The 16,150-nt window shown below is 24.2% G+C and overlaps 2 protein-coding genes across 3 annotated transcripts; one reads left to right on the top strand and one right to left on the bottom strand.

Annotated features, from left to right (window-relative positions):
• Positions 1-63: 63 nt before the first annotated feature.
• On the top strand, positions 64-1,838 carry LOC129608035 (G-patch domain and KOW motifs-containing protein). Its single transcript, XM_055519340.1, has 3 exons — positions 64-300; positions 353-1,071; positions 1,130-1,838. Exons 1-3 carry the CDS (start codon positions 161-163, stop codon positions 1,786-1,788), a joined length of 1,518 nt encoding a protein of 505 aa, XP_055375315.1. The 5' UTR covers positions 64-160; the 3' UTR covers positions 1,789-1,838.
• A 30-nt stretch (positions 1,839-1,868) lies between these two features.
• Positions 1,869-13,187, bottom strand: LOC129608033 (sodium-coupled monocarboxylate transporter 1). Of its 2 annotated transcripts, XM_055519338.1 has the most exons (12): positions 12,668-13,187; positions 11,226-11,417; positions 4,124-4,189; positions 3,973-4,024; positions 3,811-3,878; positions 3,568-3,728; positions 3,235-3,484; positions 2,767-3,147; positions 2,512-2,696; positions 2,266-2,449; positions 2,027-2,095; positions 1,869-1,973 (listed from the first exon to the last, which is right to left on the bottom strand). In XM_055519338.1, exons 1-11 carry the CDS (start codon positions 12,836-12,838, stop codon positions 2,036-2,038), a joined length of 1,770 nt encoding a protein of 589 aa, XP_055375313.1. In that variant the 5' UTR covers positions 12,839-13,187; the 3' UTR covers positions 1,869-1,973; positions 2,027-2,035. The 2 variants fall into 2 exon arrangements, with proteins under 2 accessions (XP_055375313.1, XP_055375312.1); XM_055519337.1 differs by having other exon boundaries at positions 1,875-2,095; positions 12,668-13,186.
• Between the last annotated feature and the right edge of the window lie 2,963 nt (positions 13,188-16,150).

Here is a 16,150-nt window from a genome sequence, read left to right as displayed (position 1 = left end):
TATTCTTACTCTTATTTTACTACATTCAGAAATCGATGGTCACACATTTCAGTGTGTTGTCAAAATTGTCAAACGTAATAAATAAAAACAATACACAAAAGTTGTTTTTAAAACCTTAGAAAAAAAAATTGAAAATTAGCCTTTGATTGAGATAAAAATAATGGAAACAAAAAAAATTACTTTCGGTTTTACAAAAACCATCAAAAAACCTCAATTGCAAGCAAACAAAAAGGAATCGGTCATCAAAAATAAAACAGAGTTAATAACATGCTTAGAGGATAATAAAATAAAATTTGTTGAGTAAGTATTGATCATTTATTTTTTGAGGATTTTAACAAAATTTCTATTTTAGTGAATCTCCAAAAACCGAAGATGAGCGTTTGGTTATTCCTCTGCAAAATTCCTCAAAAACGTCAAAAGCTTTGGAAAGTTTAAGACGACGTAAAGCTGTTTTAGAAGGAATTGACATTGAAGAAAGCAAAGATAATGTGAAACAAATATCTAACTCTGAAAGCATAAACAATTTACAATTGGACTCGTTAGAAAAACGTGCTATTACAGAGTTACTAATTGAAGCACGCAAAGATTTCAATGGAGATCCAGAAGAAACTGGATCAAAATTGACTCTTGTTGTTAAACCAGAAGATCTACCATTAGATGGAGCCGAAGAATCAACTCTAGAGGATTATGGAAATATACCAATCAATCAATTTGGTATGGCTATGTTAAGAGGTATGGGTTTAAAGGATGAAGTAATCAAAAAGAAAAAGATCGAAGATGATATTTGCCCACGTCCTAAGGGAATGGGTTTAGGGGCTGACAAAGCTGTTAAACGTCAACCCATGTTAATTCCTCCTGAAGAAAATGAAAAGCTAGAAATAAAAAAAAATTCATTTATCAAAATATTAGCTGGAAAGTATAAAAAACAATACGGTCAAATTGAAGGTTTAGATGACAGAACCGGAAGAGTTATAGTTAAATTAGCTTTAGGTGGTTTAAAAGAGTCTTTATGTGAATATTTGTTACAACCTGTATCAAAAAAAGAATACCAGACATATGGAAAGGTTATAAGTAAGTATTGTACTTAATTTATTTAAAAATTGTTATTTATGCTTAAATATATGACTAGATTCTGAAAAATACGAGGAATACAAAAGGAAAGCTGAAATTAAATTAGCACAAATTACAAAAGAAGAAAATTATCTAAAAGAGGAACCTAAAATAAAGACGGAAAAATATGACGAAAGTTATAAGTATGACACAAACCAAAAATATTGTAAAACAGAAATTAATAAAAGAGAAGGGTTCAAAATTAAAACGGAAAATGAAGATTATACACATAATTCTAAAAATAACTCCAATATAAGTAATTCTGATTCAAAAATTAAAAGTGTGTCATCAAGACGGCAGTCACCTAATAAAGAATATTCAGATTCACGACGCAATACAGAATTCGAAAAAAATCAAGATGATAAAATTGAGAACAGGAAAACTTTTAAGTCGTATGAAAATGACAATAACCGTTTACTGGATAACGACACACCTTTAAGACGTAGATCACGGTCAACTGAAAGAAGGAAGAAAAGACTTACATCTGAGTCAAGTGAAGATTATCCGGAAAAATATAGGTATAAAACATCAAAATCTAAATCATCAAAATCGAAGAAGCATAGAAGAGATAAACACAAGTACAAATATAGTTCTTCGGATGATGATAAGAAGCACAAAAAGAAAACGAAAAAAAGCAGAAAATCTAGATCTAGATCTAGATCAAGAAATAGAAGATAGATAATTTGACAATGGTAATTTCAAAAAGAAAAAAACAATAAAATAAAATTTATAACAAAATATATTTTATTTAAAATTTTTGGTGTTTATTACAGTTTTATATTTTATTCTATTTAATCTTATTTATCTTCTTGTTATTTTAACATTAAGTTTGGTTTCTTAAAACGAATTAAATTTAATTTATCCTATAAAATTTACAAAGTAACTTTTATCAAACAACTAAAAAATTTATATCTACCTATATTTATTAAAGCGCTGATTCACTGTGTTTTAATTTGTTCGGAATGTTTTTAGTACTGTAGCCGTTCTAAAAAATATCGGATATTAAAGTAAAAATAATGATTCAAAACTTACATTAAAAGTTGATAACAATTTCATTTTCAATCTTATTCAATTTCGAGAATTAATATTTAAATTAATTGTAAATTCATTGTAAATGAAATTGTTATCGACACCACAAAATAATTTTCAACGCACTGTTTCTTGCATTTTTTGATCAGACATGAATTTTCTTATACATGGTGTTATTAAAGCTTTGTCCACTTTTTTAATATCATTACGTCCAAATATTAACATACAAAGTATCGCTACAATAATTGTGGCAACAGCACCCAAACATGTATACCACATATAAGAGATCTTATACAAAACAAATATATCACTGAAATATTAAAGAAATTATTTTAAACCTTTAAAAGCTTATATTTACTTTAAAAAAGTTACTTTGATTTAGATGTTAGCTCTGTTGAATTTGTTATAACATTGGTTGTATCAAATTTATAAGTGCAATTTTCAATAGATAGGATTTTCGTATCATATTTTATTGCACCAGATGCTATACCCCATTGTGCATTTAAACTAATCCATGACATTAATACAACTCCTAGGATACCACCAGTTAATGCACTCTGTAATATATATAAGGTTAAAATATTAAGATTTATTCAAAATATTAAACTTTCTTAAATAAATTCATACGCTTCCATTGATCCATGGCATAAATATACCCAAAGTAAAAATACCAAATAATGGACCATTTGTAATTGCTTCTAAACTCATTGTTAATTGTAAAACAGTTCCCATTTTTTCAACAACATAAACTAAACAAAGGCATAAAATTCCAAGTAAAACAACAACTGATCGCATAATCCAATCAACGGCTCTATCTGATAATGGATTCTTAACATATGGTTTGAAAAAATCTTCTAATACAACTGCAGACATTGAATTCAAACATGTTGAAAGTGAACTTAAAGCAGCACTAAAAACTCCAGCTATAAATAAACCAGATAAACCTGGTAAATCTCTTAAGATATCCATTACAAAAAGTGGCAACAACTGATCTCTTACTTTTGCTAACTACAAATTTTTATAAAATTTAATAAAATTAATATTTTCATATATGTATAAATGGAAGTTCAATTGAAATACAAAGTAAATTCAAACCTTTGTTGTTAAAGGATCACAACCCTTATAAGTAGCATATATTAATAAACCATTATAACTGCATAACATCATTAATGCCATCACACCTACAACAAATATAGTCAAAGCTTGACGACCAGCTTTTAATGAAGGCAATGACAAATACCGTTGTATCATATTCTGAGAAACAGCATTTGTTTGAGTCCAATAAAATACACCGCCAATAATTTGTGACCAAATTGTATGACGAATTGTTGGATCAATATTAAAACTGTATCACAAAAAAAAAAAAAGACACAAATGCAAAAATTTGTAATTGATAATTACAATTTTTTTTTTTTATTTCATTCTTACTCTGGCCATTCTATTCGCTCAGATTCTATGCCTTCAGTTATAACGGCTAATGCTCGTGAAGAACCTAAATCATATGTACCTTTTACAGCAACTAAAAGTAAAGCACCAAACATTGAAAATGTTTGTATAACATCAGTCCAAACTACTGCTTTTAGACCGCCCTACAAATGAAATTAAGTATGAAATTTTTTTTTACTTTTTTTATATTAAAAAACAAAGTTTGCAACATGTAGTTTATCTTACCACACACGTATAAAAAATGCACACTATACAAACTACCGGCGTTATTGTGTGAACGCTAACCCCAGTAACTAAAAATATAGTAAGACAAAATTTAATTGTAATTACAATAAAATTTCCAACCTAAATCTAAATAAGTAAAAATTGAAATTTTATAATACACACCTTGATTAAAAGCTAAAGCTGGTACATATATCACAATTGGTAAATAGGCAATCTGAAAAAAAATTAAGGCATTATAAATTTTAATTACAAAAATATTCTTTTTCAATTTATTCAAAATATTTATTTGATATGAAAAGAAAAATTTACTTACGTTCATTAAAGTAAACATAATCGAACCAAATAATCTTAAACGACTATCGAAACGTTTTTCCAAATACTGAAAAGATTAAAATAATTTATAATTTCCATATTAATTATGTAGATGCATACTTATATATTTAAAATAAATATTAAAACTATATTGAAAGAATAAGAACAGTTCTATTAGGTTTTCCTTATAAAAGAGTAGAGTAAAAAATTTTAGGAAAGCATTTGACAAAAGCGTCTTCTGTGCTTTTTTCTGTATAAATAACTCCGAAATCTTGGTTTTTGTGATATCAGACTGCTGCAAATGTTGAAACCACAAATTATTAAATTTCGCAAAATGCACCTATTGCCTTCATTTTGGCTAGTTTAAGGGAAATGTACTCTTACTTATAAATTCAAACCCATATTCGGTTCCAACCCGAATTTCTTCAAAACAATTTAGGTGAATTTTCTGCTATTGTCCGGATTTCCCTTGTTCGACGCCCTACACGTTTTCCAAAAATTGCGCCCTCCGATTTTAAAGCAATGGACATTATGCAATAAACTTTACACATTACGTAAAATAATTGAACCCCGTTTTCGGGCGCTCGTTGCCAATGATTACCTTGCATATATGGTAAATCCGCCGCTGCTTTTCTCCTTACTTTCCCTTTATTATTTTTGGCTCATCTATTTTCTTCATTAAATATCAACGAAACAGGATTCATTTTAATATTTTTTTTTATTAATAGCATTGCACTCTTAAAATCTACCTACATTTCATGCTTTTTTTTTGTTTTCCTCTATTCCTACATTGCTTCTTAATTGAATGGATTTAATATTTTTTATTTACGTATAACTAGCGACTATATACCCTTAATAAAAATATCTAATATAATCTCTTATTAAACAATTTAAATTGGAAGTAACGTGAAAACGTGAGCATATCAATTCAATATTGTAAAAATTTTAGTATTTTATAAATCTAAATTTTAGGATTAGCCTGAATATATATAAAAACTTAAGTATTTAATATTCATAAAGATTTATATATAAAGAAATCACTATTATTATTAATAAAAATTACAATTTACCATAATATTCATGGTCCATATAGTCTACAGAGAGCATATATATATATTTTTTTTTAAATTGATCTTGATTTATTAAGTGGAAGAAAGTGGAACTATCAAAAATGATAAAGTAAAATAAATAATTTGAATTAAAATTGAATTAAATAATTGTAAATTTATATCATACATATATGAATAATATAAATGTACATTTATATGTGCTATATATCGATGGTCCCATGAAAAACTAAACCAACTCTAAAATTTTAGTAAACTAGGATATTTCTGAAATTAAAAAAACATGTAAATTTCGGGTTTGCGTCTAAAATTTTTGAATTTTACGCAGAAATAACAGAATTATTTTCTGCTTATAATATTAATAATATTATTTTTGAAATTATTTGAGAGCTATAGCTGAATTCAAACAGGACAATTGTAAACAATTTAATAATTTAGTACTTATGGGATAAAGAAATTTAGCATTTTTATGACAGAAATTTTTGATATTATGTATTGGTATAAATACGTTTGGCATGTAATTTTTGATAAAAATACCAAACCAATAAGTGAATATTAAAAAATAGATCAAATTAGACTTAAATTAAAGCATGGTATTTCAACACACACTTCAATGAAAATAATCATATAGATCACACAATTGTCAAAAATTTTGCATAATTTGAAAATAGTAAAACATTTTACTTTTCAACAATATTTGATTCTTGTTATATAGTAAGCCAAATTAGCTTACAAAAATCGCATAACTTAAAATTGCATAGTTTGCAAAGTATTACTTCTATTCTCAAAATTTCCGACCAATTAAAACTAAAAACTTTGTAGTTAAGAGTAGTTTTGTTATAACCTTTCAAATAAGACAATTTTCGTGGAAAAAAAACGAAGTTGACTTGGCATAGTTTTCCATGGGATCATTGATATATATACAAGAAAATATAATATGAAAAATTCAAAGCTTAAAATCAGGGTCAAACAGAAAGATGATTGAAAAGATTTGTATTTTTTTTCCCTTAAATTTTTCAATTAAATTGTATTTATGACCATATAAATTATCTTTCAACGTGGAAAATCATAAAATATGTATGTGGTTATACAAACGTACATACACACATAATATGTATAATAAAAATTATTTTTAAATTTTTTTTTACAACTTGTTTATAAACGCATTTATTTATTTTTTTTTTTAAAAAAAAAAGCTCATCAATTTGTTGAGATTTTAAATTGATTTTAATTTTTTTCCTCACTTAAACTACAAACAATTTGCATACAATTTTCATTTATATTTTATTTCTATAGTGCATACTTTGTTTTATTTTGTTGTATATATACATACGATATATTTGATTGCATTTATATAAATTATGTATGTAGATAGATATAAATTAATGTAAATTACAAAAACATGTATAGAATTATTTGTTTATTATAATTTTTGAAATGAGTATAACAGTTTACAATTCTCACGCACCTAGATGCGTTTATTATGCCTTTCTGTTCAAGTGATATACTTTCTGGATAGTATTAATAAATACGATAACAGCTAAGAGAAAAGTTATCGTAAAAATTCATAAACAAGAAGCTCAAGATTACAATTAATTTATACAACCATTTTCTTCTATTTCCGGAATTTAAAATATTTTTCAAGTGTCACTGTTAACAAGTTGTCAAAAATGTTTTAAATTCTAGATTTTTAAAGGAATATCGAAATTTCACCCAAAACTCGAATATAAAACTTGAGTACAAAATTTCAGATTTCTCTCTTAAAACGTGTATAACACATTTGGGTAAATAAATGTAGCTATAATGATTTATTTTTTAAAGATTTCTTTAAAAGTATCCTGAAACGCCTGATGATATGCAAATTTCTCTTCTTTTCATAAAATAATTCAAAACAAACTGGTTTTTATAAATATTTTAATTAAATAGCTCGCAAATATTATTCGTACATAATTTTTGAAATCCTTAAATTATAATGATGAGAAAAATAAAAACAAAAAAAAAAATTTAAAAAGTTGCAGCCCTCATGATTAATTCGATTATTTACTCATTACAAATTTTGTTTTATTTATCTAACATCTATAAACATATAATGACGTCACGCAGAAATTTGAATTAATCGAAAAGGAAATGGACGAATCAAAATATATAAACAAAAAGTAAAATGTAAATATATACACCTATTTTCATATATATTATATCTACAGGTATGTGTGCTCACGCTTATATACTAAAAGAGGCGCCATTTATTCATTCAAACACAAAAAAAAAAAACTTTTCCTAAATATTACACAATTCATTTTCATTGTTAACATGCATTGTTGTGAAAAAAATTTGATATATATATAGATATTGGTATATGTACAAAATTTTGGCAATGAAAGGTGAAATTTTTATTATATACACGCTGCATGTACAAAGCCATAAATTTGTTTGTATGTATATTTGATTAAATATTTTCATAATAACGTGAACAAGTGGATGAAAAGTATGTGTGTGTATTCTTCATACAATCATTATGGTGACCATATATCAATAAAAACTTAAAATATTGTTTTATATTAGACATATGAATCTTGAATGAAATTCAATAGCAATCTTAGCCACATTTTAAAATTATATTGGTTGTTACATACGCAATGGGTTTCTTTTTAGGCTCAGACTTATTGTACTTTTAATAACACTAGCTAAAGGTGATTTCCAACCTATACTTAAAACCTTGTTTTGTAAAGTATTTAACTCGGTCTGTTTATACTCGTACAATTAAATCGGAAAATATTTTGAATAGCAACTGTATACACTTTTCAACCGTGATAGCTAATTATGAAAATTATTAATTTTTAATTTGTTTATTAATCACAAATAATATGGTCACTTTTTAAAATTACCTGAAAAAGGGAAATTACATTTTAATTTCTAATTTTTATTGTTTACATTTAGAATTTTATTGGTATATTAGACTGGTATATTAGACTACAGTTATGTATAGGTATGTGTATGTTTTTATATACTTATTGTATATAAATATCGTACATATAGAAACAAAAGAGCTGCATTTTTGATGATTAAATATTAGAATATTTTTACGTCATTAAAGATTATTACATACTATATATATAAATATATTATAATAATACTATTTGTAATTCACCACCTTTAACATACATACATACGTTACATACATACATTATAAATATTTCTTTTGTTCATTTAGAAAGTCTTATAAAAATAGAAAATTTTGCATTTAAATTTCGTAATATGCAAAGTGGCATTAAACAATTGAATGAAATTTAAGGAATTTTTGAAAATAAGATGAAAATAATGAAGAAAAAAAAATTAATATAAAGAAAGCGCACTCTATATTATTTTAATGAATATTAAATTAATAAAATATTTCAGTTATAGATTAAATTTATATGTCTCGTATTTGTGGTTCGATAAGGATAAAAGAAATAAATTTTGGCAATTTTAAGCTCTTGATAGCATTAAAGCTATGACAAATGGTGCAGTCGTTATGGCATCAGTCTTTTAACCAAAGGGCCTCGGATTCAAACCCTGGCAAGGGAACTATAAAAATTATGCCTCATATTATATAATTTATAATATACGACATTATTAAATAAAATATTAATATAGAAGTAATTACTCATATATCCATAATATTCGATATTGAATTGCAGCAAAAATGAAATAATAAATGTTAATTACCTTCAATATTTAATAAAGATAAAAATACAGCAGGTTGGTCAACGCTTAAATAACTCAATAATCTGCAAAACTGATTTTTGACTTTAGTAAATTGGAATGCCCTAATCGGAATAGAGGAAATTGGTCAACCACAATTCGACCAATTTTACCTATATAAGAACCAATTAATTCAATATTAAGTAGCATTATTTATTTCCTAAACAACTTTATAATTGATACTCGATTTACAATTAACTATTTCTCTGAATTGCAAACACATACATATGTATATGCATACTTGAAACAACAATATATAAACAAGAAATTATCAAAAAAAAATCAAATCAAATTCATACATGATTTAAGAAAACGCTTTCTATTATGAATAAAAGTACTTTCATATCGACATGAGTTGCAATAAATTACATACAAAGTTAAAAAAATATTTCTCTAGGCACAATTATTAGTTTAAATGAATGTCAATTTAGAAAATAAACAGTAAAATTAATTGTAATGTCGGATGATATCGGAAAATTTGCTTTGATTTTATTGAATAAAAAACTAGTATAGGAAATATTTTATTATTTCTTAATTAAGTTATTAACAAGATTAACTTCTATGTACATAGATATGTAAGGCGAACATTTATAATATAAAAACAAATTGAATTAATTAATAACGATCAATAGAATTGAATTAATAAACAACGTTCAAGATAGAAAGGTAGAATTCAAACAAAATTTTTGCATATTTTCCACACGGTGAGTAGGGTAACTAGAGCGATCTGGCCTTGTAAGGATTAGAACAGGACGAATGCGTTTTTGTAATATGGCAGGGTCGTTCTCAATATATTGGTTTGGGTTTTGAAAAGGCACTGTCTTTTAGAAGAAATTGACAATATAGGTTGCGAGTTACTACAACAGATGTTCTGTCGGAGATACCAGGAATTAGCGGAGGTAAAGAACGTGGAACATGTTCTTTTGTACCTATAGCCGTCTCTGATGTGGAAGAAGAGGCGTATCTTAAAAGTTTTCTTCTACAATAGTTTTGAGCAGCTATATTGGAGCGATCTTTGGTCCGGATCCCGAGATTCGTTAAGCAGGTTGATTTTTTACGGTAAATATGCCATGATGATTTCAGTTTTTTTCAAGAAGTTGGTTGGCATGGTGGTCAAATAATTTCAAAGAGGATTACCGATGGGCCTTTTGGTGAAGTGTATGAGCGTAGCAACCAGCGGAGCTCCCTCTCCTACTGCTACTACTACTACTACAACTACTACTAACTCCATTGCTGCTGCTACTATTACTATTACTACTATTACTATTACGAGTACATCTACTTTTATCTAAAACAATCTACTACAGTATTTACTATAGCATCTACAGTATTACTATTACATATCTCTCCTCCTTTTCTATTCTTTCAGTTCTCACCTTTTTAATATCAAAAAATGTTCTGTTTTATCAAAAGGATTCTATATTAGTAAGTGATTAAAGTTTACATGACTAGAGAATTTTGCATTTTGATAGATCTTTTTTAATTAAGATGAGGGCTTTCTAACAGTACTCGCTAAAATTGACTAGATTATTATAATTCAGCTTAAATTTTGCCTATAATTATGCAATTTCTATGAATACAAAATTTCTCCGGAAAAATAAACTTCCAATAAAATATGAAAAATAAGCTTCATATTAAAGAAAGAACCTTATAAACATATAAACAATTAGTTGAAATTTAAATACAGTCAAGTTTATTTTTTGATTTGCTGCAGAATATTCAAATGCAAATAACTTTTAAGTTTATTTATGTTTTTAATTAGTTTTCAACGTAAACATTTTAATATTTAAAACAATAATATACACATAATGTTCTATATGCACAGAGAAATTTTAAATTTCTTTATTTCCTATTTAATACTTAAGAAAATCAAAACAAATATTGAATTAAAATGCAGTACTCCATCAAACAAAAATCTTAAAATAAAATTCAAAGAAAAATCCAAATGTAATAAGAAAAATATAACAATAAAAATATGATAAGAACCAATTTTTTAATTAGTCATACATATGTAAAAATATTTTCATCACTCATCAAAATAATTATGTATACATGTACAAAATATTTTATCCCCAATAAATGCTGAAATTTTCATTTTAAGGGGATAGTTGTACATTAAATGTGCATTCATAAAGAAACGAAACAAAAAAAAAATATAAGAACAATTTAGGAAAATGAGTAAAACACTTCTGAGTGGGTGTTTTGTGCTACCAAAATATTATTTAATTTATAAAAAATCATAAATTACTCGTAGTTTTATATTTTCATTTATATATACGAGTATGTATAGCTTACCTCATATGTTGATGTTATATTTAAATCATGAAATACTGGTAAATAAAAAATTCCCATAACAAATCCCATAAATATAACTCCTCCGGCCACATACACATATTGTATACCATATGAATAAACCTCCGTTGGTAGACCTAATAATGTTATACCAGATATAAAGCTTGCTATCAGGGATAAACTAATTGGAAAAACCTGAAATGAATAAAATTATATAGATCGCATTATTAAATTATTATTATTATTACATTTATAAATTTATGGGTATCAAAGAAATTTCTCAAAAAAATATTCCGGCTGTTTTTTGGAATTTATATGAAAATATTCTATTTTAATGCATTTATGTATAACGTAAATTTATGTGTGTATCTAAACTTAGATGGAACATAATCTAATACTTTTATACGCTATTTGAAATTTATTTCGAATACTATATTATATTTTAATAAATACTTTAAATCAGTTAAAAATTGAGCATGTCGGCTAGATTAATAATTAATTGATAGCAAAATATTTTGATTTATATGACATTAAGGAAAGCCATTCACAATTGTGCCTTTACATAATTGCAATCAATAAGTTGTAAAATTCTGTTTTATAAGGAAGAAAATAATTTACAAATAAATTCAAAAAGTTGTATTTTAACAAGTTTAAAATGAAAATTTAATTCTTTTATATTAAAATATTTAAACTGTTAAAAAATGTATAACAGTTTTATAACAGTTACTTTTGAATAACAGTTTTATAACAGAATTTAATTCTAAGTTTTTATTTGAAATTAAATGATTTATTTAAATAATTTCTGATTAATATTTCAAATTCATTCTTGTTTAGTACCTTAATTAGCTGGTAAAAATAAGCTTAATTCTTAAGTATAAAGAATAAATGCAAACTATTATATCAAAGAACTACATTTTCATATAATTATAATAACTTTAAAATAATAAGAAATAATAAGCCTTAGAATAAGTTATTGAATCATTTATATTTTCAAATATAAGAGAACGTGTGCTGAATGAGCTGAAGCTTCACAATTTTAAGAATGAGTATAGGTATATAAATATAAACATGTTTGTAAAATAAATATATACAAAAAACCAAAAAAATTTCTTCCGAAGATTTTTTTATAATTTTTTTTTTAATTTTTTTTTATTACAATAAAATTATTAATTATTTCTACATAAATTATTATATTCGAAATATATGAAAAATTTCATGCAGTCAATCGACTACCATTACATTATTGTGAATAATCCGAATAAATTTAAAATTAATAATTTATTCACAATATTAATTGATTACTTTTGCAAATGTCAATTTCCGATTTATGGCGATTTATTTTTATAAAAGACGAGTACAAATACATATATATTTTTCTATTTACAATAATTAAACTACTATATATCTATATAATAATTAATATAAAATAAATAAATTAAATTTACCATCATTGTTCTACCACCCATTAAATAATCATCTTCGTCCATTGATTTACTTTGCATAAATCCAAAATATATTCCAATTAAAATACACATAAATAACATTAATGTAAAAACTAAATAATCTGGCCATGAAAATCTTTGCATATGCGAAACAATATCATCAATTTCTGTCATCTTAAATTAATTTTAATTATATATTATGTTTATTTAATTCCGAATATGTACTTATAATGTCGTTACTTAAATAATTTTTTATTAATATTATACTTGTATACCGCAATGTTTTATTTAAAATTCTTATAATTTAATTTATATACTTTTCACTTTATTTAATTATTTTTGTATTTTCAATTTATTTTTATTTTAAATTTAATTTTAATTTAAATATGTGTGTATATATGTATAAACATTTATGCAAATATATATTTACATAGATGTACAATTTTAATTTTATTTTTATGTAAAAAATTTAAATTATATAATTTTAAAATAAAATATTACTTGTTAAAAATTTATTTTAATTTTAATTTAATTAAAATTCAAAATTCATCGCCGAATTTATGAAATATTTTTTTGTATAATTTATTTAAACTTTTCTCAAATTTAATTTCAATGAAAAAAATTTTTTTAACACTTATTCCCATTCAAAATAATTAATTTAAAATTTTTTTTTTAATTAAATAATTTATTTTTTAGTATGCAATAATTATAATTTTAAAAAATTAGATAAAAAAATTTTTAATTTTTTTCAATTTAAATTTATTTTTTTCTATTATTGTAAAATTTCTTAATTTTTCATTTATTTTATAATTTTATTTATTTTTTTTTAATTTTAGTAACGACTGCAACAATATTCCGACGAGAACTAAAAGAACTAAATATGAGAATTAAACGCTATTGCCTTTTTAGAGATCATTATGGGAAATTTTGACCACAGTTGAAAAAAAAATCAAATGATCATCATCATCATCAACATCATGTTAAATAGTAATGATTTATTTAACATTTTAAAAATATAAATGTACTTATAAATAATTTTACAATTGTACTAAATAAAATCTTTGTGCATATGTATGTACATATGTATATGTATCTATAATATTAGTATACTGCATTATATATTTAAGAACGTAGGTATATTATAAAAAAATTTCTAATACGAATAGAATGTATATACTTATATGTATATAAATATGTTATACTATATTAAGTGTATGTATATAAATGTTATATACAGATAGAGAAAGAAATTTCTTTTTCTAATTGAATTGAAATTGCAGGGGTTGCAAGGTTTTTTTTAGTTTTAATGAATTTTTTTTTTATAAATAAAAGTAATAATATAATTTATGAATATATCTGAATATATATGATATATATGAAATGAATTGATTAATCTTAGATTGAAATATAATGTGTAATATACTTCCTATAAATTTGACATAGACTTATAATGTAAGGTATACTATACATATCTTTAATTCTACATATCGGTATGAAAAGAAAAGTTTTAAAATTTTAAAATGGGTGTAACAATTAAGTTGGGACTCCACTCGGGTTAAATTATGAAAAAACTGAAGATATATGTCTCCACTTTTACTTTTAATTCAACTGGATCGATATTTTATCGTTTTATATTTCGGAAAGACTATTGAATTTCGGATATACAATGCCCTGTATATAGTCTAGTCGCAGCGTGTGTATACTATAGCAATGTTATACAAACAAATGCATCATACATATATTTTGTTCACACCAGGCTGTAGACGCAAAACTTCTTAACAAATTCTATCAGTGATTATTCTATACGGTAAAGTTCGTATATTGAAATATGTACAGTTGTTCAAGTATATGTAAGTATGATATATTTATATACTTCAGTTATTGTAAGTATGATATATTCGGTGGTATACTAACGTTTTATTAAGCTTATATATGCTTTCTGAATGATGTTATGTGCAATTAAGTCTGACACAAAATATTAATACAAATGTACATATAAATATAAATATAATATTTTGTTTACATATATATGTATATATTATATATATATCGGTAAAATAAAAGCTTCGTACCTAATTATAAAAAAAGCAACAAATTTAATGAACAAAATTTTACTTTGAATTTGATTTACTCTATATGCTATACTAGCGCCAAAACTACCCTTTAATTCTAAATGTAATATAATTATTGTGATGTTGTTGTTTTTTCCTTTGATGAGGTTATATGTATGCCGTTATGGTGAAAATTTTTTTCAGTATATAATTATTTTTTGAATTTAAATTTATTTTAGTAAATTTTATTGCTGATTTTCAGTGAAAATATTCAATTTTTTAAATTAGGATGGGCTAGAATGCATGACTATCGTTGATGTAAACGAATGTAAAATTAAAGTAATATTATTTTTATTTATAAAACATTTAAGTAAATTTACTGTTATATTTAGAAAATAGTAATTTAAGTGTTGCCGTATAAACTTTATTTACGATTCAAATAGGGGCAAATGTATATACATAAAACCCGATAAAACTACTTGAACAACATTGTGAAAGCAAATCAACAGACCAATACGCTAAATAAATTGCAAACAATTTAAAAATTTAATTTCTTCTTGAAATAATTATAAAGGAAACAATGTTGAAATAGTAAAATAAAAGTTGCACAGTTCGCATCCATTTTAATAACATTTTAACCAAAAAAAAAATTGTTGAATCTCTTCCAAAATTTAATATTGTTCTACCGTATAAAAGTATTTGAATTTTTTAAGAAGAAATTTTTAAATTTGCATTTTAAAAATAAAAATAATGTGCATAGCATAGAGTATACTTACATGTTTATTTATACATATAGTTATACACTATACAAGTAAGAGTTATGCACAACTATACATATATACTGTTTTAAATGTATTAAGCTTATAAAAGCCGTAAAATTTCATTCAAATGTATACTTAAAATTTTCAATTAGTATTACTTCATTAAATTTTTCATGATTTTTACCGAATCATATACAAAAAATCCCACACTTATTTAAAAAATAAAAATTAAAAAAATGAAAGTTTTTAAGAAAGTTGACATTTTAGTATAAACATATGTCAGGAAATTTTGTGAACCTGGCGTAGAAAATCTTTATTAAAAAAGAATACTTCTCTTTTTATTTAAAAATAAGCTACCTGTTGGAATTTTAACCATCAGCAGAGAAACCGATACAAATCAAATATTTTCTGAACGATAAGCCATGGTAATTATAATTATAGTAATTTTTATATCTTTAAAACAATGTTGTAGTTTGTTTTTTTTTGAAATTTTTGTTAATTTGTAATATTTATGAGATTTTTATTATTTTAACAATGCATTTAATAATTCAAATATATATTTATATGGTATATAGCCATATCGCATTTATATGTATATAGTTTTACATATTTGAATAGAATGAAAATTGCTTTTCGAAATTATTGTAAAATTTGGCAAATATTTTTATAGCATT

The sequence above is a fragment of the Condylostylus longicornis genome, unplaced genomic scaffold, assembly GCF_029603195.1.
Source record: "Condylostylus longicornis isolate FDR11 unplaced genomic scaffold, ASM2960319v2 ptg000030l, whole genome shotgun sequence".
NCBI lineage: Eukaryota > Metazoa > Arthropoda > Insecta > Diptera > Dolichopodidae > Condylostylus > Condylostylus longicornis.
Note: the sequence above shows the minus strand (reverse complement) of the source record. Positions and strands in the feature narration are given on the sequence as shown.